General features: G+C 39.4%; 1 protein-coding gene across 2 annotated transcripts in view; it reads left to right on the plus strand.

The window, feature by feature from the left end:
• Window positions 1-21,563: 21,563 nt before the first annotated feature.
• Window positions 21,564-25,483, plus strand: part of F9 (coagulation factor IX) — a 28,060-nt gene continuing 24,140 nt past the window's right edge. For both annotated transcript variants that reach the window (XM_030844663.2, XM_030844664.1), the window contains exon 1: window positions 21,564-21,651. In XM_030844663.2, the coding sequence (XP_030700523.1) occupies window positions 21,564-21,651 (88 nt within the window). The remainder of the gene's footprint in view (window positions 21,652-25,483) is intronic.

The raw sequence follows: 25,483 nt of genomic DNA on the forward strand, positions 1-25,483 counted from the left end.
ATGAATGGATAAAGAAGATGTGGTGTGTGTGTGTGTGTGTATATATATATATATATATACACACACACACACACACACACATACACACACAATGGAATATTACCCAGCCATAAAAAAGAACAAAATAATGCTATTTGCAGCAACATGGATAGACTTGGAGGGCATTATGTTAAGTGAAATAATTCAGAGAAAGACAAATACTGTATGATATCACTTATATGTGGAATCTAAAAACTACAACAAACGAGTGAATATAACAAAAAAGAAGCAGACTCACAGATGCACAGAACAAACTAGTGGTTACCAGTGGGGAGAGGGGGGAGGGGCAATGTAGGAGTGGGGGAGTGGAAACCACAAACTATTGGGTGTAAGACAGACTCAAGAATGTATTGTGCAACATGGGGAATATAGCCAATGTTTTGTAATAACTGTAAATGGAAGGTAACCTTTAAAATTGTATAAAAATTTTAAAAATTAAAAAATAAATAAAATTTAAAAAAAATTTTAAAAGAGGTCAATACCTCTTCAATATCTTTATAATGATAAAGAGCTCAATACCATCAGTAAAAAGATATCACTATCCTAAAACTGTATACACATAATAATATAGCTTCTAAGTGTATTATATATATCAAAAATCCTGAGAAAACTAAAGAGAAATAGACAGCACAATCATAAAGGAATACTTAGCCATCAATATTTTTTAATTGAGGTATAGTTGATTTACATGTTAATTTCTGCTGTACAGCAAAGTGACTCAGTTATACATATATAAACATTCTTTTTTATATTATTTTCCCTTATGGTTTATCCCAGGATATTGAATATAGTTCCCTGTGCTATACAGTAGAACCTTACTGTCCATCTCCATCAATCTTCATAGCTAATAAAACAGGCAGACAAAACTATCAGTATATACATAAAAGTTCTGAAGAGCACAATTAACAAACTCGATGTAATATTCATTTACAGAGCTCTGCATCCAAAAAAGCCAGAATTCACATTTTTTTCAAGGGCACATGGAGCAGTTATTAAAATCCACTATATGCTGAGCCATGAAAAGAACCTCAACACATTATAAAATAGTAAAACCATTCAGAATATGTTTTCTAACCAAAATAGAAATTAATAACAAAAATATAAATAGAAATTAATAACAGAAATAAAATAATAATAGAAATTTAAAATAGGCAAAAACCCCAACTGAGCAGAAATTATATAATACAAACAAAATAAACATGGCCCATGCATGACTGTGGTTTAACCATCAATCAGTTCAAGTCTTTAAGCCTTTGCTCTGCTCCTTTGAGTCTGCTCTGTAACTATATGGTTCAAGGGTCAGCTTGAGACTTTCCTGGTGTTCATACACAGAATTAGGGATCCCTTTCTCCAACTCTCCCCTCTGGGAATTATACCTCACTCTCTAGTCATGGATGCCTGGATTTCTTTCCCTGGTTCTCCTAGCCAGAAAGCACCATTTCTTTTTTTTTTTTTTTTTTTTTTTTTTTTTTGCGGTACGCGGGCCTCTCACTGCTGTGGCCTCTCCCGCTGTGGAGCACAGGCTCCGGACGCGCAGGCTCAGCGGCCATGGCTCACGGGCCCAGCCGCTCCACGGCACGTGGGATCTTCCCGGACTGGGGCACGAACCCGTGTCCCCTGCATCGGCAGGCAGACTCTTAACCACTGCGCCACCAGGGAAGCCCATCATGTCTTTTTTTATTTATTTTTATTTTGGGCTGCGTTGGATCTTCATTGCTGCGCACGGGCTCTCTCCAGCTGTGGCGAGCGAAGGCCACTCCTCGCTGCAGTGCACAGGCCTCTCACCGCGGCGGCCTCTCCCGCTGCGGAGCACGGGCTCCAGGCATGCGGGCTCAGCAGTTGTGGCGCACGGGCCCAGCCGCTCCGTGGCCCGTGGGACCCTCCTGGACCAGGGCCTGAACCCGTGTCCCCTGTATCGGCAGGTGGACTCCCAACCACTGTGCTACCAGGGAAGCCCCCAGAAAGCACCATTTCTATCAGAATTGAAGCCGCTTTTGCTGCCCTGTCTCACTGAACAACTGATGCCTGCCCTTGGGGCAAAGCCACAAAGACAAAAACAAATAGCACAAAACTGATGCCCATGCACATTGCTTCTGCGAATTTCAGCTCTTCTCCGCAGTTTGTCTGCCTATATTTTAAAATCAGAATCCTCAGGTCTGTATTTTGTATTTTGTCTTCTGTGAATTTCAGCTCTTCTCCGCAGTTTGTCTGCCTATATTTTAAAATCAGAATCCTCAGGTAGCTGTTTTTTGTATTTTGTCAAGTAAATATTTACCTCTATAACTCCTCTATAGAGGGGTTATACCACTACTTCAGAAGTTACAGGTCCCACTCTGGGATTTTAATTTGCATTTATCTGATGACAGTGAAGCAGGATGACCATAGATTTCTCATCAGAAAATATGAAGACTATAAGACAGTGGAATAGCATACTGAAAGTGATAAAAGAAAAAAAGACAGGTCACCCACAATTCTATATCCAGTGAAAATATCCCTTAGGAATGAAGGTAAAATAAACAAATTTTTAGAAAAAGGAGAACTAAGAAGACACATTGCAGTGTTCTTTAGACTGAAGGGAAATAGTACTGGAAGGAAGCTTGGATCTTCAAGAACAAATGAGAAGCATTAGAAATGGTTTACTTCTTGGGGCTTCCCTGGTGGCACAGTGGTTAAGAATCCGCCTGCCAATGCAGGAGACACGGGTTCGAGCCCTGGTCCGGGAAGATCCCACATGCCGCGGAGCAACTAAGCCCACACGCCACAACTACTAAGCCTGCACTCTGGAGCCCCTGAGCCACAACTACTGAAGGCCACTGCAATGAGACGCCCGCACTCCTTAACGAAGAGTAGCCCCCACTCACCGCAACTAGAGAAAGCCCGCGCCCAGCAACGAAGACCCAATGCAGCCAAATATTAAGTAAAGAAATAAATTTATTTAAAAAAAAAGAAATGGTTTACTTCTTAAATTCTTTAAAACATATATGATTGTTTAAAGAAAAAGTATAACATTTTCTTGTCTGATTTTGAAAGTAGGTAGATGCAATACATAGGTAATTATAACATAAAGGATGAGAATGGGGATTAAGGGGACCTATATGGTTAAAAAGTTTCTACATTTTACATGAAATGGTATGATATTAATTCTAAATAGATTGGTAAAGTTTAGGAATTTATATTTTAATTGCTAGTACAACCACTAAAAACTAACACATTACTATAGCTAAAAAGCCAATAGATAAAATAGAATACTAAAATACATTCAAATAATCAAAATGAAAGCAGAAAACAGGATAGGAACAACAACAAAAAAGAAACAAGAGACAAACAGGAAACAAAAAATAAAATGGCAAACCTAAATCCAACCATGTCAATAATTACATTAAACCGTAATGGTATAAGCATTTCAATTAAAGGAACAGATTCTCAGAATGGATAAAAAAGCAAAACTGAACCATATGCTGGCAACAAGAGACAACCTAAAAATAAAAACACTGACAGGTCAAAAGTAAATGACTGGGAAAAAAATATACCGTGTAAACAGTAAGCATAGATGGCTGGAGGGACAGAGATATAGTGACCATATATATCCTGTTTGCTTGGGAGGCGCCGGGTCCTAACCACTGGACCACCAGGGAATTCCCCCAAGTAACTATTAACCTAGAATTCTATAGCCTACAGAAATACTTTTTCTGAATCAATGCAAAACAGAGACAACTACAGGCAATTATAATAATAATATTAATAATAATTGCCATTATTAGCCTATACTTTTACTAAAAAGTATTTACTAATAAAGACTTATTTAAAGTCAAAACTATATACACCAGTTGGAATATGTGAGGTGTAAAAAAGAATGAAGAATAAAGTAATAAAAATGTGGGCAAATATAAATGAACACTGACTAAAAAGCAATAATAATAATGTCTAGTGGTATTAAAAAGAGAAATGAAACATGATAGATTTTAATACCAGGCAATAAAATATATAAGCTTGAGGTGGGGAGAGGACAAAATATGAGTTCCAAAATTCCTGCAGTATCTGGGAGTAGGATAAAGGTTTTGACTCACTTTAGACTTTCATGTTATTTATCCATGTTATAATTTACAGGCTAACAGCTAAATAAATAGAAAGAGTATATAACTTTCTACGTGGTAAAGAGAAAATAATAGAATGATTAAAAATAATTAACTGAAAGAAAGGCAAGGAAGAAAACAAAGAACACAATAAAAATAAATTTAATCCCAAATATATCTGTAAATACATTAAATATAAGTGGGCCAAATGTTCCAATAATAGACAAAGACAGTCAGATTGGGGTTTTAAAAAATCAGTAGTTTGGGGGTGGTGTTATTGCGATGAAGCTGAGATTCAAAAAGGTTAATTAATTTGCCCAAGTTCACCTAGCCATTAAGTGGCTAAACTGAGATCTGAATCCAGGTTGTCTAACTAAAGCCCATGCTCTTTTCACTACTATACGCTGCCTCCTCATGCATGGATTTGGCTGTAATCACATGTGTAATGTTTGATTTTCTATACACTAAGTCACAGAGCCACAGCTTAACCTAGCATATGAAACTCCACTATTTGTCTTAAAAGCAACGATCAGTTGGTGGTCAGACTTTCTGGCCACCAGATGTCCTGATGCCCTGATGCATTTCTTCACACATGAGAAACAGAACATAAAATTCTATTCATAAAATTTCATAACTCACAAGGTTCTCCCCTACAGGATAAAGAGCAGTTCACAAAACATTTTCACATCCATTCTTTCATTTAATCTTCTCACCACTATCATGAGGTATATAGCCATTATCACCCCCATTTTTATAGATGAGGAAACTAGGATCCAGCAAGGTGAGGCATCTTACCCAAGGCCCCACACAATTAATAACATATCTGCAACTTGAACCCATGTCTTCTGTCCCAACAGTCTGCCCTGAGTTCACTACTACACCGAAAGTTATGAGACCTGTCACTACATGGCATGTAAAAGAGAAGCTGTTCCAACTCACACAAAGGGTGTGAAGAAAAAGACAGTTGCTAGCTGTGATTAGACAAATCCATTTCTTCCTGTTGTCTCCATGATACCACAACACCTCCATCACAGCACAGAGATGGCTGAATACCTGTCTATGCAACATGACCTATAAGCAGTGCAAGTTCAGACAGGAGCCATACAGGACCTCTACAGTGAGCTAGTCGAGGGGAGAAGAAAGCTGTGAACAGGCAAAAGTCTGGTCTCTGAACAGAGTGGTGGACAGTCCACCACACATAGCCCAAAGGCTCATGGGGAGTTATGATTCTCAAGTACAGCCAGCCTCCATAGGCCAATGCAGCTGCAGCACACATCAGCACCTCAGAAGTAGAAACTGTGAGCACCTGAGATTATAAAGGCCAGGGCCAGGCTCCGGGGAAAGAGTGGGTAAAGGACTACAGACTGGTAGAAGATGGTTTAGAGGAGCATGGAGAACTGGTGGGCCAGGTGGAGGGAAATGAGGCAACAGCCCAGTCACATGGCCTGGTTGGATGGGTTCACCTCAGGCATAGTGGATATAAGCCTGGTAACAAAAGTAGGTCCAGACCTCACCTGATGGTAGGGATGGGACGACTTCATATCCTTTCTGCCTCATGGTGGACTGAGGCTGAGTCCATGGGCTGGAGGCTGGAGAAGGCAGAGGCTGACAATCAGAGCTGTCTTTGGGCAGAAAGAATGCTCAGCGGTTTACTGAACAGAAGGAAATAATATGGTTTCCCTGCAGAGTTTGATATATGGGGTTGGAACAATTCTGTGACCTACTGTTTTGCCCCTGTAACATAAACTCACCTCTAAAAACCAGTGCAATGACTTCTAAGACATTCCTCCATCGTTTCTTATGGCTGCTTCTCTTGGAGAAACGCAGGAGAGTATTCTAGGGGACACCAACAGAGACAGAATGCTGGAGGCTTTGTCTCCCTGAGCGAGGCAAGACCCAGAGAGAAGTAAAAAGGATGAGATTAAATTCTGCCAGCGAAGCCTCTGGAGAGCATCCTTGGCATGAGATTCCCTTGCCCAGCTGTGCAGGCCCACTCTTTGGGCTTTCACCTTCCAAGTACACTGGTTTATCTTGCTAACCAGGAGGCCATTTAACAGCAATAATTATTTCCCAGGTATATTGCAGCATGCGGCTTATTTTGTGGATGGCTAAGCGAATTTGGGAGGATAAACCCAGCACCATTTTTTCTTCTTAGTAACTCAGTTGTTCCAATATCATTTTCAGTAATTGTTTTTTCAACCTCCAAATACAGGGTACTTTCATTGATTTTAGTATTCTTTGTATATTTAACCATCATTCCCATTCCATACACTTTGGTGAAGAAAAGTAACTATAGTTATCAACTGTTTCTATTCAAAAACTTTTCTTTATGAGTTGATTATAACTGCTTCCCTTTTACAGGCCTCACTGTTCAGGACTCTGAGTTATCTAGATCATGAAAGTGTAATGTGGGAATTTCTCAGGATCACACTTTGATGTATCCCCCTTTGAACTCTGAGCATGCTCTTGAGAGCTGTGTCTACATTAAATTCGGAAGCAACTTCTGATCCCATTTTGCAGCCAGAGATCAGAACTGGTGGTTGACAAAGACTTAGAGCATTTAATAACCCCAGATTTCCTCCAATTGATTATGCCACTCTATGGAAAAACTGAACAAATCAGTTTCAATAAAAGTTACTACGGTCCTTGGAGATTTGTGGTCGCAGCCAAAACTCTTTAGCAGGAACTCTGGATGGATCCATTTAAATTATGGCCTAGTGCATGGAGAGTATTATTTCTACAGTACAGCATGTGGGTGAGGTACAGAAATAACCGCAGGAATTTGGTCTTACAGGGAGGCAAAAAGGTGGAGTGCCAAAAGCTTAGGTTTTGGAAATCATCCAAAACTAGATGCAAGTTTCTACTTCTGCTATGTCCTAACTGTGACTTTAAACAAGTTACCTCATCTCTCTGAGGCTCAGTCTCATCTGTAAATTGGGGAGAGCAAAAATACCAACTTTATACAGCCACCATGGAGAACAGTATGGAGGTTCCTTAAAAAAACTAAAAATAGAGCTACCATATGATCCTACAATCCCACTCCTGGGCATATATCCAGGGAAAACCATAATTTGAAAAAATACATGCACCCCAATGTTCATAGCAGCACTATTTATAATAGCCAAGACATGGAAGCAACCTAAGTGTCCATCAACAGATGAATGGATAAAGAAGATGTGGTATATATACACAATGGAATATTACTCAGTCATAAAAAGGAATGAAATAATGCCATTTGCAGCAACATGGATGGACCTAGAGATTATCATACTAAGTGAAGTAAGGCAGACAAAGACAAATATCATGTGATATCACTTACGCATGGGATCTAAAAAAACGATACAAATGAACTTATTTACAAAACAGAAATGTACTCATAGACATAGAAAACAAACTTGTGGTTACCAAAGGGGAAAGAGGGGGAGGGATAAATTAGGAGTTTGGGATTAACAGATACACACTACTATATATGAAATAGATCCTACTGTATAGCACAGGGAGCTATATTCAATATACTGTAATAACATAATGGAAGAGAATGTAAAAAAGAATATATTTATATATACATATAATTAAATCACTTTGCTGTATATCTGAAACTAACACAATATTGTAAATATTGTAAATATTTCAATAAAAAATTTTTAAAATACCAACTTTACAATGTTCTCAGATAAAAAGAGAATAAATCAGAACACTTGAGAAAAGACTCTGACGTATGGTTCACATTCAATAAATGAGTATCACTAATACAGTTAAAACTATCTTACTTATTCATAGGTCCTGCAGGGAGTTGTTCACACATCCTGTATTCCAGTCAACCTCAACTACTTGGAAAGCAGAACAGTAGTGGTGGTGGTGATGCTGGTTATAGCAGTTGCCCTTTATTGAGCTATTTATGTTTACCACTCTGCTAAGTACCTTACATGTATTATCTTATTTAATCTTGACAACAACTCTAAGAGGTAGGTATCAACATAGAGGTTAACCCAAAGGGTTCTGAAATCAGAAAGTGCTGGATTTGAATTGTGGGATCCCCACTTAATATCTGTGTGGCCTTGGACAAGCTATAGAGCCTGTCTAACTATGGAGTGTCAATTTCCACATCTGTAAAACATATCATTCCTACTTCACGGGTTGCCAAGGTTTAAGGAGATAGCATATATAAAGTTCCTGGCACATAACAGGTGTTTAATGTTACACTTCCTTCTTCCTTTAAATTTAATAAGAAAAGGACAAATGAGTGAGTTTGTATATTATCTCATCACTCCTTAAATCTGAAAATTAAACCAAGATTTGTAGGAAGCAATATAGTAGAGAAAAAAATAATAAAAAACCAAGCCATCTTGGAAGAAGTGTTGGGGGCGGGGATGGAAAGAAAGCTGAAAGGAGGTTTTTATTTTAGATTTTTCCAGTACTAGTCCTGAAAATAGTGCTATTTGTATTTGAATTATGTGTTATTTCTCAATTTTACTCACTTGACAACTGCTTCAATAGTTCTTCATTGGGGTCATGGTTACTGGAAGAAAGCATATTGTGACATTTGAATAAAGCATTTTTAGCGGCTCCATTTTGGCCAAATGGAGACAATGTAGATGTCAGGCAGAGTCAGAAACCAATCCAGTGGCTAACTCCATCTTAATGGTAACAAGCCACGACTGCCAATTCCCAGAGATTCTCTACCTGGCCTTTTCCCAGGAAGATGCAGGGTGCAGCCCTGTATAGAACTTTAACAAGCTGCCCCTGCCCCAATCTGCCACATGTCCAGTGTGCACAAACTCATTTCCTCAGCACTCCATCCTCCCTCACTCCATTCCTTGTTCCTCACTCTGACTTCTTTCATCCACTGGCCCCTGACCATTCCAATTTCAAATCACCCCCTCAGCTGGACAGATAATCTAGTCCATCCAAACTTTCAGCCTTGGCTTCCCTCCTGGCCAAATGTTTCTATCATCTCTCCCTCTGGCACATGCTGATAACTCGTAGGGTAGTGCCCTTGTGGACCAATCTGGTTCCACAGAAAAATTCTATCCACACACTGACCTTGCACACAGCTTTGCAAACCTCTCTGCCACAGCTTGTGCACAGCCCTGGCTTGACAGGGATGATTAAGGGAGGGAACCCAAGGGACTTCCCTGGTGGTCCAGTGGGTAAGACTCTGTGCTCCCAATGCAGGGGGCCCAGGTTCGATCCCTTGTCAGGGAACTAGATCCCACATGCATGCTGCAACTAAGAAGTCCGCGTGCCACAACAAAGAAGTCCGCACGCCACAACTAAAGATCCCATGTGCTGCAACGAAGATCCCGTGTGCCACAACGAAGACCTGGCACAGCATAAACAAACAAACAAATAAATAAAACTTAAAATAAAAAAGAGAGAGGAAACCCAAGAATGATTCTCAGCAACCCAAGAATGATCCCCGCAAAAAGGCTGAACTTGAGGACAAACAGGATTCTTATGAAATAACCCTTCCTCCCAGGGCCCCTCCATCTCTGTTTTCCCTCCTCCTCCTGTGTTGTACCAGTTCTAGTTCCTTTTAAGAGCAATCTCCACCACCACCCAAACTTCATGCCTCCTCTCTAACTCTTATTGTCAGCACCTAGCCATGTGGTTTGCTATTCCCATGAGCCAAGGCAAGTGACAGCCACAAAAGAACTACCTTTGAGTCACTACTGAACACACCATCTCTTCAGTAGGTTCAAATGGTTCAGCACAACACCTGCCTTTCCATCCAAGAAAAATGCTTTCACTTCTACGGGCACAGCTACAAGGCTCACTTTGAGACTCCCGTAGCATTCAAACAAGTTATTTATACTCCACCTTGCTACCAAAAGGATCTAAGGTAGCTTATTATATGATACGATATATTTTTATTTATTTTATTTCATGATAAAATTAAAAGTGTAAATAAGAAGGTAAAAGGTCAGGAAATCAAGGCAAGGTGAAAAAAATGGTAGAGGGCTTCCCTGGTGGCGCAGTGGTTAAGAATCACCTACCAATGCAGGAGACACGGGTTCGAGCCCTGGTCCGGGAAGATCCCACATGTGGCAGAGCAACTAAGCCCATGCACCACAACTACTGAGCCCTCACACCACAACTACTGAAGCCCGCATGCCTAGAGCCCATGCTCCGCAACAAGAGAAGCCACCACAATGAGAAGCCGGAGCACCACAACGAAGAGTAGCCCCCGCTCGCCACAACTAGAGAAAGCCCGCCCGCAGCAACGAAGACCCAATGCAGCCAAAAATAAATAAATTAAATAAATAAATTTATATTAAAAAAATGGTATAAAGGTAAAAACAGGGTTAGGAGTAAAGTTAATACACAAAACATCTACTGAAAGTACGGAACACTTGCATAAAATCAGCCCGTGTGAAGGAAGAAAAGCAGCGACATGGTGCCTCCAGGAAATAAGCCAAACAAGAGAAGCACAGGTATTCCTGGTACTGAGACCAGACATTACATTACATGATCCACAAGCAACACGCTTCATAGCGCTGTTTCCTATAGGATCACTCGCTGTACGCTGATGACTTCAGGTCAAAGCACTTCTACAGGGAGCCAGAGAGATGGGAGCCGGGTAACCAGCTCTACCAAGGTCTGGCTTACAGAGAGGTTTTAGCATTTCTTTAGGAATGGATAGATGACATAACTTATAGGCCATTCTCCATAAATATGTTACCAACAACTGAGTTTTGGGTTTTGGCACCAGCAATTCCTAGGAAATGTTCCCTGACAAGTCACTGAAATGGAGCTCTTTTAGACAACCAGCTAAGCATGTGCTTTAGCAGTGAGTTCAGCTACAGTAAGTCAAATACTCATGTTAGTTATTTTAAAAACATAAAATAATCATGAAATTCTGTCTAATCTAGGACAGTATAAATTTCTGGTATATAATTTAAAATAAATCACAAGTGTGGCTGATAAATAAATCATAAAGTTCCCCATGATGCCCTCCTCCGAGTAGCCACCTTCTTATATAATCCCTTCACCCTGAGTGTGGGTGGAGCCTGTGACTTGTTTCTGAATAATACAAGGGGCCAAAGTGATGGGAGGTTGCGCCTGTGATTAGGTTTCATTGTAGAAGACTTCATTCTGTCAGCAGTTGGGCTTTAGATACTCCTTACTAGCTTGAAGAAGTAAGTAGCCATTTTGGGCTACTTACAGAGCAAGAAACTATGAGCAGCCCCTAGGAGCTGAGAGTAGCCGACATAAAGCCAGGGGACCTTCTGTCCTCACATCCCAAAGGGAATGAACTTTGACAACCACCTGCATGAGCTGCTTGGAAGCAGATTCTTCCCCAGTTAAGTCTCCACATGCCTACACGGTCTGGCTGGGACCTGTTCCTGACTGTAACCTGGTAAGACCCTAAGCAGAGGATTCAGCTTAGGTATGCCTAGACTTCTGACCCACAAAAACGGTGAGATAGTAAATGTGTGTTGTTTTAAGCCATTAAGTTTGTGGTAATTTGTGGTGCAGAAAAAGGCACTCAATATAAAGAGTAGACTTGTTTTAAAATATGTGGCAAAATAGCAGTTCATTTCTTAATTATAAAACAGTTAAATGGTGGGGGCCGCCTGCCAAAGATAAAACCTTTGGTTTTAGAATAAAATACAGAATATCTTTCTGGCTACCAATAGATAGCAGGGCTAGCTGATGATTCAAGTCTCTCCTGGATTCTGCCAATTCAACCATTTCATCCACACTGGCTGTGTCCTTGCTGTGTGCAAAGCACTGTTACTGGGCTCTGGAAGAGCAAGAACAGGAAGAAAAGCCAAGATCCCATACCCGGCGGGGGGGGGGGGGGGGGGCGGCTCACAATGGGCTCCAGGAGAGCAAACATATACAAATGAAACAACTTGTGAACAAATGCAAAACAACAGGTCACTTGTACTAATGCAAATTAACAAGGATGTAGGGAATTCAATCAGACAAATAATAGGCATTGTTAAGTGCATTTTCATTCAGCTTTAGGTGTTTGGATGCTTTTACATTTGATCGTGGATATGCCTGCTGTTCTGAGAGTTCACCTAAAAACAAAAAGAAGCGCCACCACACTGTGCCTGTTACCCGTCCCCCACCCGCTTTCCCCCCCTCCAACTCCGGACAAAGAGTAGGCTCATTCTTTCCTATCAATGATGCAAGCTCTGTCTACCCTCACACTGGTCCTGGAACAGAGGACACAGATATTCAGGGGAAAAGCTGAAGTTTGATGGACTTTTTCTCCTTCCTCAGTGCCACTGTATTTGAGTACAGAAGTGTTAGCAATTTTCTTAATTTAAGAAAATTATATGCTCATTACAAAAAAAAAAAGAAAAGAAAAGAATTATAAACGAGGAAAAAAGGAAAATAACCTGTAATCGAGCCCCAGGAAAAAAACACTGAAAATTCTGGAGTAATCTACTGTGACTATAAGTGTGCATGCATGTGTTAACATCGTTTACACACACAGGAACACATACATGAGAATACAATCACACTACCATGCTGCTGTTTTCTCCTCACGTAAGAATTGACAACATCTGTCCATGTCAAACACACTTCCCCATCATTGTTTTTTAAACCCTAACCCTAAGCTTTGTTTATTTTAAGCTTTGGTGAAAATAAAACAAATATTCCAGTTTAAAAATCACTGTAAACCGTATTATTTTTTAGATCTAGTTCACTTGTTTTCATAAGCTGACTGAGATATAATTCACATGCCATACTATTCACCAGTTTAAAGTGTACAATTTAAGTTTTTAGTATATTCACAGAGTTGTGGAACCATCACTACAATCAATTTTTTGGAACATTTTTTATCACTACAATCAGTTTTAAAACATTTTGATCACCCTAAAAAGAAACCCTGTACCTATTAGTAGTAACTTCCCATTTTCCCTTTACCAAAGCCCTCAGCAACCTGGATTTACCTATTCTCATTTCACATAAATAGCATCATATAATACGTGGCCTTTTTTTTTTTTCTTTTTGGCCACACCACATGGCATGTGGAACTTCCCTGACCAGGGATCGAACCCATGCCCCCTGTGGTGGAAGTGCAGTCTTAACCACTGGACCACCAGGGAAGTCCTAATACGTGGCCTTTTATGATTGGCTTCTGTCAGTTAGCTTAATGTTTTCAAGGTTTATCTATATTGTAGCATGTATGGATGCTATATTCATTCCTTTTCATGGCTGGATAATATTCCAGTGTGTGGATATACCACATTTTGCTCAGGCATTCATATGCCAATAGCATTTTTTGGCTATCATGAATAATGCTATTAACATTCAGGTACAAATTTTTGTGTGGACATATATTTTCATTTCTCCTGAGTATATACCTAGGAGTAGAATTCTTGGGTCACATGGTAACTCTGTGTTGAACTTTTTAAGGAACAAAAAAATTGTTTTCCATAGAGGCTGTACCAAGAGCAATGTACGAGGGTCCCAATTTCTCCACATCCTCACCAAACTTATCTTCTGTTTTGTTGATTATAGCCATCCTATTGGGTTTGAAGTTGTCCCTAATTGTTAATTTGATTTGTATTTCCCTAATAACTAATGAAGCTGAGCATCTTTTCATGTCCTTATTGGTCATTTGTATACATTCTTCAGAGAAATCTCTACTCAGATCTTCTACCAATTTTTAATTGGGCTATTTGTGTTTTTTATGTTGAGCTGTAAGAGTTCTTTATATATCTTATTAAAAATCCCTTATCAGATATGATTGGCAATTTTTTTCTCCTATTCTGTGGGTTATACTTTCACTATTTTAATAGCACCTTTTGATGCAGAAGAGTTTTTAATTTTGATGAGATTCAATTTGTTGCTTTTTTTCCTTTGGTTGTTTGAGCTTTAGGTGTCATATTTAAGAAACCATTGCCTAATCCAAGATCATGAAGATTTATACCTATGTTTTCTTCTAAGAGTTTTATAGTTTTAGTTCTGTGGTCGATTTCTGAGTTAATTTTTGTGTATGATGTGAGGTAGGGATTCAACTTCATTCTTTTTCACATGGGTATCCAATTGTCCCAAAACCAGTTCTTGAAAAGACTGTTCTTTGCCCCATCAAATTTTCGCAATACCCTTGTCAAAATCAATGACCATAAAATTGAGGATTTATCTATGGACACTCAATTCTAATCCATTGATATATATGGTAGGCTTAATACTGGCCCCCAAATATGCCCACATCCAGAAATGATGAATATGTTACCTTACATTTGGCAAAAAAGATTGCAGATGTGATTAAGGATCTTAAGATGTGGAGATTTTCCAGGATTAGTCAGTGCGCCCAATGTAATTACAAGAACCCTTATAAGAGAGAGGCAGTAGGATCACAGTCAGTAGGAGATACAATGATGGAAGCAAGAGCTTGGAGTAATATAAGGAAGGGGCTATGAGCCAGAAATTCAGGTGGCACCTAGAAGCTGAAAAAGACAGGGAAATGGACTGTTCTCTCTGAACTTCCATAAATAACCAGATCTGACAACACCCTGACTTTGACCCAGTGAGATCGATTTTGAACTTCTGACCCCTTCAGAAGCATAAGATAATAAATTTTTTATTTTAAGCCACTGAATTTGCAGCAACTTGTTACAGCAGTAACAGGAAACTAATTCAATCTGTCTATCCACGTGCCAGTACTACACTTTCTTGATTACTATGGCTTTGTAGCAATTTTATTTATTATTTATTATTATAGGCATAATGATGTACAGCTGAACTCTAGAACTTATTTTTCAGGCATAACTGAAACTTTATACCCATTGAACAACAATTCCCCACTGTTTTGGCTATTCTGGCAAGCTGTATCATGTTATAGTTCAACATACCATTATTTAATTGTTACCATAATTCTTACTGTTGGATATTTGGGTTATTTTCAGTATTTCACTATTATAATAAGTGCAAAAACTATAGTTTGAGGTAAATTCTTTGTTCACTTATAATTATCAGCTTAATTTCTATGTCAAAAGAATAAATTTTTGAGGCTTTTGATAAGACCTAAATGACCTCCAGAACTCTGTACACACACCAATAGTAAATGTGAGTACTCTTTCCCCACACTCTCATCAACCTTGTTATCAAATTTTAGACACAGATTAGACTATAAATTTAGATGTGAAAGATAAAGCTATAAAGTTAATATAAAAAATATAAGAGAGGGGCTTCCCTGGTGGCGCAGTGGTTGAGGGTCCGCCTGCCGATGCAGGGGACATGGGTTCGTGCCCCAGTCTGGGAGGATCCCACATGCCGCGGAGTGGCTGGGCCCGTGAGCCATGGCCGCTGGGCCTGCGCGTCCAGAGCCTATGCTCCACAATGGGAGAGGCGACAGCAGTGAGAGGCCCACATACCATAAAATAAATAAATAAATAAATAAATAAATAAATAAATAAATAAATATATATATGAGAATATTTTTTTGACCTAGGGGCAGGGAAACATTTCTCAAACAAAACTTTAAAACACAGATTATAAAAGAAAAAACTGATGAATTTAATAAATTCAAATTGAGGATGTCTATTCAACAAAGTATAAGAAAATCACAAAGTTAGTTGACATATGACAGAATGGGAAACATTAATTATTTACAATGTCTAAAACTGATAATGGATTAATATCTAGAATATTCAGGGAAAGCCTTCAAATTAACAACCCCAGAAGAAAAACGGGCAATGGTCATAAGCAGGCAATTTATAAAAGGGGAAATTCAGAAGTCTGAAAAGTATACAGAGACATGTTCTAACTCATAACAATAAGACAAGCATCAATTAAAACAAGATAGCACTTTAACTCTTTTAAATTATTAAAAATTATAAAGGGATAATTCCAAGAATTGGCATGAATGTGCAGATATAGAAATCTATACACACTGCTGGTGGGAGTGTAGATTGGTGCAGCCGACCTGGAGAACAATCTGTCGGTGCTTAGACAAATCAGGAATAGGAATACCCTAAGACCCAGACATTCTGCTCCTGAATATATATCCTAAGTAAATTACCACATTATTCCATAAGGGTACTCAAAAGAAGCTGTCCACTGTGGCAATATCTGTGGAATCAGAGTGTTTTAAGCAATCTAGATGTCAATCACTGGGAGAAAAGCTAGGAAAAAATGTGGTACATATACACCAGGCAGCAGTTAGAAAAGCATTAGACTAGATGTGTGCATAGCAATAAAAATGGATCTTAAAATGATGGGTTTGAATTTAAAAATTAAAGAAACACAAAATATATAATATACTCCCATTCATATAAATTAAAACGTATGCAAACTGAACAGAATAGAGAGTTCAGCAATAAACTCACATGTACAGAGCCAACTGATTTCTGACAAAGGTAGCAAGGTAATATGATGGGGAAAGAATAGTCTTATCAATCAATAGTGCTGGAGAAATCCATATTCATAAAGAACAAAAAATTAACCTCAAATATTAACCTCACTTCATATACAAGATTTATCCAAGATATATCACAGACTAAAACATAAAAGCTAAAACTATAAAGCTTTTATAATCTCAAATTAGTGTTCTCAAGACGGTATTTGTTTACCCTCCCAGAGGTACCAACAGTTCAAACAGAACTTCAAGAAGAAAGCAATGCTTAGCACAAACGAAAACACTAATGATGGAGTGTTAGTTTTCTACTGTCACATAACAAATTTCCACAACCACAGTGGCTTAAAACAATACCCATTTATTATGTCTCAGTTTGGTAAACAGAAGAGCAAGTGATCTCAAGTGAGATCTCAGCTTAGTGTCTCCCAAGGCTGCAGTCAAGATGTCAGCCAGCTAGGCTCCTATCTGGGGGCTCTGGGGGATAACCCATTTTCAGACTCATTAAGGTTGTTGATAGGATTAAATCCCATTTGGCTATAGGTCTGAAATCTTTGATTTCTTGCTGGCTCTCAGCCAGGAATGGCTCTCAGCCTCTAGAGACCACTCTTTCCACATGCCCCACCACCTCCCATGCAACTTCAAAGCCACCAATGCTTCATCAAATCTGTCATGTACTTTGAACATCTCTGACTTCTCCTTTTGCTATCAGTTGGAGAAAACTCTCTGTTTTTAAAGGATATGCCTGACAGGCCCACCCAGATAGTCTCCATATCATAATATCAACTGACTTGGAACTTTAATTACCAAAAATAATCCCACAAAGGATCTAAAAGTTAAATTGGAATTGGAATCACAGCCCAGAAAAATAGGCCAGGACCTGTGTGATAGGTCTAACAGAGTGACTGCCTGCTAAATAGGACCCAGAGTCTACTAACATAATAGACAAAATGTCCAGAATACAACTGAAAACCACTCATCATGCTAAGAACCAAAAAAATCACAACTTGAATGAGAAAAGACGATCAAGTGACACTAATACTGAAATGAATCAGATGTTGGAACTATCTGAGAGGGATATTAAAGCTGGCATCATAAAAATGTTTCAATAATCAATTACAGATTATCTCAGAAAAAAATTTAAAAAGTAGAAAACCTCAGCAAAAACGTAGAAGCTATTTTTTAAAAAAGAAGAAAATGGAAAATATAAAGCTGAAAAGAATAACTTTAAAAAAAAGATACCTCTCTGGAGAGGCTCAATAGCAGAGTAGAGATGACAGAAGATCAACTCAGTAAACTTAAAAGAGAACTCAACAGAAATCACCAAACAATAGTGAATTCACAGAATTTACTTAATAAGAGAGAAAATAGACTAATATAAATGAAAAGAGACTCAGAGACCTGTGGGACAGTAAAATACATGCAACACTGGTGTCATTAGAATCCCAGATGGAGAGGAAAAAGAAAGTGGGGCCAAAGATATAATAGCTGAAAATTTCCCAATTTTGGCAAAACACACAAATTTACAGATTCAAGAAGCTGAGTGAACCCCAAACAGTATAATGCCAAAGGAATCCATGCCAAAGCACATCATAACTAAACTTGTGAAAACTAAAGACAAAGAAAAAAAACTTGATAGCTGCCAGAGAAATCTGACACAATACCTGTAGAGGAGGACCAATTTGAATGACAGATTTCTCATCTGAAAACATGGAGGCCAGAAGGAACTGGTACATTTTTCAAGTACTGGGGGGAAAAAAACAGTCCAATACAAACTCTATATCCAGTAAAACTATCCTTCAAGCATGAATGGGAAACAGAGGCATTTTCAGACCTATCTTAAAAGAATGGCTAAGGGGGCTTCCCTGGTGGCGCAGTGGTTGAGAGTCCGCCTGCCGATGCAGGGGACATGGGTTCGTGCCCTGGTCCGGGAAGATCCCACATGCCGCGGAGCGGCTGGGCCCGTGAGCCATGGTGGCTGAGCCTGCGCATCTGGAGCCTGTGCTCCGCAACGGGAGAGGCCACAACAGTGAGAGGCCCGCGTACCGAAAAAACAAAACAAAAACAAAAACAAACAAAAAAAAAGAATGGCTAAGGGACGTTCTTCAATGAGAAGCAAATGATAAAAGAATTGGATAGGAAGATCTAGCAATGCAAAGAGAAGAATATGGATATATTCATTAGACTATCCTTCTCCTCATGAGTTTTATAAATGATATTTGATAATTAAAACAAAAAATAGCACTATCTGGTTATCACAACAATGATATTTAAAAGTGGAGAAGGTTAATGGACCAAAATCAAAGTAAGGCTTCATATTTCACTTGAAGTGTTAAAATACTGATACCAGTAGACTGTGACAAGTCACATGTGTATATTGTAAAACCCAGAGCAAAAGCTACAATAATTATACAATAAGATACACTTTTTAAAAAACCCTATAAATAAATCAAGATGGAATTCTAAAAATTTTTTCAAGTAACCCACCAACAGGCATGTAAAGAGAACAGAGAAATGAGAACAAGAGGAGGGAAAAAGAAACAAATAATAAAATGGCAGACTCTTATAAAGCAGAAACTAACACACCATTGTAAAGCAATTATACTCCAATAAAGATGTTAAAAAAATGGCAGACTAAACCACTAACATATTAATAGTTATCTGCAATATAAATGGTCTAAATACATATCTATCAAAATGTCTAAAATAAAAAACAGTGATAACACCAAATGCTTGCAAGGATGCAGAGAAACTAGACCACTCATCCATCGCAGTCAGAATGTAAAGTGGTACAGCCGTCTTGGAATATAGTTTGGCAGTTTATTTAAAAACCAAATATTCAACTCTCACATGACCCAGAAAATGCATTCCTGTGCATTTATCCCAGAGAAATTAAAAAGTTACATCCACATAGAAACCTGTACATGAATGTTGAAAGCACATTATTGCAATAGCAAAAAATTGCAAACAATCAAAATGTCCCTCAGTAAGTGAATAGTTAAACAAACTGGCATATCCATATTCCTCAGCGATAAAAAGCAACTACTAAAACATGTGGCAATCTAGATGGATCTCAAAGGCATTGTGCTGAATGAAGAGAGCCAATCTCAAAAGGTCACATACTCTATGATTCCATTTATACCACATTCTCACTATAGAGACCAAAAACTGATCAGTAGTGCCAGGGGTTAGGAATAATTGGAAGGAGGGGGAGGGGTGTGATTATAAAACAGCAGCACAAGGGAGACCTTTGTGGTGACATAATTGTTAATTATAATTGTTCTGTATATTAATTATAGTGGTGGTCACATAAATCTATGCATGTGATAAAATCACTCAGAATTATACACATACAATAGACCAATGTCCACTACCTGGTTTTGATATTATATTACTATATTTATGTAAGATATAAACATTGTGAAAGGTATATGGGACTTCTCTGTATTGTTTTTGCAATTTCCCATAACTGTAATTATTTTAAAACAAAATTTTGAAAAATAAGATCCAAGAATTTTCCTAATTTTAATGCCACAGATCCAAGAATCTCAATGAACCCCAAGAATACCTTGGCTCATTGTAGTCCAACTGCTGAAAAGAAATGATAATAATATTCACTGCCTTCTCATCAGAAACAATGCATGCCAAAAGGCAACAGGATGACTTCTTTAATGTGCTGAAAGAAAAAAAAATGTCAACCTAGAATTGTATATACAGCCAAATTACTTTTTTTAAATGAAGGTAAAATGGAGACATTTTCAAATAAACGGAAGTTGAGAAAATTCATCAAAAGATGACCTACGCTATCAAAATTATTAAAGAAAATTCTTCACAATAATGAAAAACCGTAACAGACTGAAATTTGGGTCCTCACAAAGAAATGAAGAAAATGTGACTAAATATAAAATCTTTCCCCATTTTTAAATTTCTTTGAAAGACTGTTGACTGCGTGAGGCAGAATAAGGTAATATAGGGTTTACTGGGAGATCAGGATGGACATATATACACTACCATGCATAAAATAGATGGCTAGGGGCTTCCCTGGTGGCGCAGTGGTTGAGAGTCCGCCTGCCAATGCAGGGGACACGGGTTCGTGCCCCGGTCCGGAAAGATCCCACATGCCGCGGAGCGGCTGGGCCCGTGAGCCATGGCCGCTGAGCCTGCGCGTCCGGAGCCTGTGCTCCGCAACAGGAGAGCCGTGGGAGTGAGAGGCCCACGTACCGAAAAAAAAAAAAAAAAAGATAGCTAGTGGGAACATGCTGTAAAGCACAGGAAGCTCAGCTCGGTGCTCTGTGACAACCTAGATGGGTGGGATGGGAGGGGGAGGTCCAAGAGGGAGGGGATATAGGTATACATATAGCTGATTCACTTCAGTGTACAGCAGAAACTAACACAACATTGTAAAGCAATCATACTCCAATAAAAAAATTTTTTTTAATTTAGAAATAAAATGTATCACAACAGCACAAAGAATGGTAGGTAAATGTTGGTATACTATTATGAGTTTTTTATATTACATGTGAAGTGGTATATCAATATGAACTACTATATAATAATATTTATAACATTTATTTTCTATACATAAGTATATATGCATATACATACATGTGTTCTGAGACAGGACCCATATGTTTCACCATATGGGTACACAGCACAACAAAGTTTATAAGCTCCTTGTTACGAGGAGGAACATAAAGGATCCACCAGGTGACTCGAGATTATCAGCAGTGGTGACGTTTTAAGGTGGGTGACAAAATGACTTCATTCTTTCCATCTCTTTACCTTTCAACTATAAGACATTAATGCTCCCTGACAAGGATAAGATGGATCCTATGATGAATTTTGCTGCCACAGCAACTGCAGCCGCATTATACCTCCCCCTATTCTAATGATGGGTCACTTCCTGTTTCAGCCTCAGATCAGCCACAGTGACAGAAGCCCATGGAATCAGAGGTGAAGTTTAACAATGGCCACTGCCTCCTCTCTTCATTTAACCCAAGAGGACATCGGAAACAGCCCAAAGACCCACTGAGGGAGATGGACATTGTTTCCCAGAAGTAAATACAGCTCAGCTTGTACTTTGGAACAATTGTCAACCTTGCTACTTGCACAATCTACTAGCAAAGGTTATGCGGTGCCTGAACATGATCATGGCAGAATCACCGGGCCTCGTCACCATCTGCCTTTTAGGATATCTACTCAGTGCTGAATGTACAGGTTTGTTTCCTTTATAAAGATACATTCAATGTGCTTGGCTTTTATATATAGAAACGTCTGGGGCTGTCTTCTTCATTAAATAATGATTACAGGATTTGACCACAATGTTTAAGATTCTACTAGTTAGCATGTGGGTTGGTGAGTACTAGTTCTCTGGTGCTGGTTCTTCCTCATTTTTAAAACTAAATAGATTTACAATGTTTATAGTACATTTTTTTAATGGACACTGTTGGGCTTATAATTTGACAATGTAATTCCTTGGAAAAGTCATCTCCTTGGTTAAAAAAATAAATAGAAGGGGGAAATGTTTTAACAAGGAAACAGCCGAATGTGGAGAAAAAATTAACTGTCATTTTGTGGGGTTTTAACTCATTATTTTGAAATCAAAATGGGAAACATTAAAGCAAAAACAATGGTTTTATTTACACACAAAGTTTGATTTTAAGACATGATGTGATTCAAAACTTTATAACTATTTAATGAGTCATGCCTCTAATTTTTAGTCTATAAAATTATATACCTTCAATTGAAAGTTTTAGTTAAAATACAAACCTTTCATTAGTAAGTTGTTATTTATCACTGAAGTTTTCCATGGGTGAGGAAGAAATTATTTTGTCTGATTCTAAACATCTCGGAGTTAATACAGGGGGAAACTCAGTACTCACTTGAGCTCTTAGGACAGCAAAGCAAGTACAAGAATTGATGTCGAGTAGGAACTTAGTTAAAGCAATTTACATCACTTGGTTTTTTTTCACAACTTTACTGACTTTATGCATTCCCCAAAGGCAGGCACATAGGGAAGAAATTACCCCATTTAGACAAACAGCATGTTCTCACAGGAAGCATTTATCACACTTACTTGTCAACCTATTATGATCAAATCTAGTAGCTGACAGTGGAGGATCAGGGGTGCCAACCCTAAGCATCCCCAGAAAGCAGACTGGCCCGAGGTTCCCACTCCAGACATGATGTCACACTGAAATGCAGAAATAATGGTGCGAGAATGCAGAGGTTAAATCAAGCCAGCAAACTGGCTAGAGTCAAACAATAAAGAAATTCAGCGTGAACACTCACAAAGTAAGACAGAATGCTACGTCTTTACACACATCTCATCAGTGTGAGATCTAGGAGGACAAAGGATCCAAACCCTTCCTTCAAGATAAGTGCTGAGATGATGGAGTAAATTTTAAGAGGACTGCTGCCCCCTTGAAACCTCAGATGTAGGAAAAAGGATAGATTCAGAGAAAAAAAGAAGGACTAGGATTTCACAGCTTGGGAAATAATGACTAGAAGAGATAAGCCCGAAGGGAGGTTAAATATATGACCCTCAGACAATGGTGAGGAGAAAGGCAGTGTGATTCCAGAGTCACCTTAGTCAGAGATAATAGGTCCTTGAGCAGAGCACCAAGGCGCCTTCCCTAAGGACGGACAGTGTTGATGCAGTGCTCTCCTCTACTGTTGAACCACCACTGGCTTCTAAAAGCAGTTTCTATGAATGATTTTCTGAGATGTTGCATTTTCATGGCTGCTGCCCTTAGATATTATTGTATCAATTTAGAATTTTGAAATCAAATGTGTTCCATAAAACCAATTCAGTTTTGTAAAGCATATGGACCCAACCTGTCTTTCATTTAGAATGAATGAATGAAATAAATGAAAGACAGCTTCAGTCCACACACTTTACAAAACTTTACAAAACTAGGTGACTACTACGGTGCCAGGTACTGTGGCAAGGTACTAGGGGCTTGGGGATAAACCAGATTCCCTCTTTGACCTAAAGTACCATGAGGTCAGCTGAGAGATTTCAATATAACATGAGGAGATGTATACCAGCTGCTAAAGGGGCACAGAGAAAGGAACACATTAACTGGGGAGACACTGACAGAGAGACCATATTTTGAGCTGGGTCTTAAAGAATAAGTAGGTACTCTCTCCTTAAATGACTGATCTAGGTCATCCTGTGAAGAGAGGATCACTCACGTGCAGAGATCCAGATCCACAAAGAATGTGAGGTCTTTCAGGAACTAAGTATGTTTTCAATATTGAATATGACAGGTGAGGCAGGGTCAGGTCATCAGATAAGGAAGGCCCTAAATGAAGGAGTTTGGACAACGGAATGCAATGTGGAGTCATCAGAAGTGTAAACATGAATACCACTGATGGCTGACTCAGGCTGCTCAGCCTGGCAACATTCTCATGACCTGTGTGAGGAAGGGGCGGCCAGACAAGGGGAGACCAGTCTTGAGGCTACTGTAATCATCCAGGGAAGGCATGAGGGCCTGAACCTGGACATTAGCTGTACAGACAGAGAAGAGGGAATGGAATGCAAGTGACACTGAGGAAGTAGAAATGATATGACTTAACCACCTGCGTATGGAAGGGGAACGGGTTTAGAGGAAGTGGAAAGACCATGTCTTGAGCATTTGGGATACAGCACAGTGCCTAAGAGCATGGACTGTGTGGTCTGACTGCCAATGTCTAAATTCTGGCTCTGACACTTTAATATATCACTTGGGGCAAATCACTTAACCTCTCTGAACCTCCGAGTTTTTGATTTACGAAAATGAGACGACAGCACCTCTCTCATGGGACTGCCGTGAGAAGGGAATGAAATAATGGATGCAAAGCACCAAGCACATTGTCCAGCACATCAGAAGCATTAAATAAACATCAGCTCTTATCAGCCACATGACAATGGACAGTTACAAAGAAAGACAATCTGGAATTCCGAAGATATATCTGACTGGAGATGAATATTCGGAACTCACTGTCCTATAGACAGTAGTTACAACCACGTGTGTGAGGATCCAGGGAGTGAGCATGGATCTTGTGGCACCTAGTACAGTGCCTGGCAGTAGTGAGTGCTCAGAAAATTGTGTTGAGTCGGGGCTGGACTAGGGTGAGGCAAGCAGGGCATAAACATACTTGCACACACTGAGAGAGAGTGACTCCGTAGATTCTGTGCCCTAGGGGCCTTGTTTACCTCACCCCAGCCCTGGTCCTAGCAAGGATGTATGGAGTGAAGAGGGACAAGGCTGAAGCTGGAGGCTGGAGCCTGGGAGAACTCTGAACATATAAGGGGCAAGCAGAAGAAGGGGAATGAATGGATGCAAGTGGTGGATGAATAACAAGAATCAGAGCGAAGAGGAGAACCAGGAGAGAGTGATTTCATGAAAAGAGCACCCTGAAGACGGAAAGATCAACAATTAGAAATGTTTCAGAGCAGGCAGGAAATACAGAAGCTCAAAATTACCCTTTAGGAGGTCATTGCTGATCCTGACAGTAGTCGTTTCATTACATGGATGGCGGTAAAGAAGAGAAAGAGCCACAGAAAAGTGCATTAAATAAAAAGGGAATTGAGAAAATTAGGGAGGCAGACCAGACAGAGGAGTAGAAAGGAAGAGAGAAAACCAACATACACCAGCCTGTACACATTATCTCACTGATCCTGTCAGCAACGCTGGGAGGTAGACAGTCTGATGATACTACTGTTATACCCATTTACACTTGACAAAGTTAAGCTGCGGAGTTTATGTGACCTGCCTGAGATCTCACTGCCAATAGCTGGTAGACATGTGATTCAAATCCAGGTGTGTCTGCTCTGACTCCAAACCCCTATTTTTCCACTAGACCACACTGTAAATGGATACAGACACAGATGCTACTGTAGGAGCGCCCAGGGCCAAGCACATGAACTGGCAAGCAGAGAGGAGGGCCTGGTGGAGGCTGGGAGGTGTCGATATGCCGTGGCACCCAATTGCAGCTTGTGGCTTTCTCCCAGGGCGCCTGGCTGCCTGGGAAGGGAAGGAAGAGGCAGCTGGCGGCACTGACC

The sequence above is a fragment of the Globicephala melas genome, chromosome X (assembly GCF_963455315.2).
Source record: "Globicephala melas chromosome X, mGloMel1.2, whole genome shotgun sequence".
In the NCBI taxonomy this organism is placed as follows: domain Eukaryota; kingdom Metazoa; phylum Chordata; class Mammalia; order Artiodactyla; family Delphinidae; genus Globicephala; species Globicephala melas.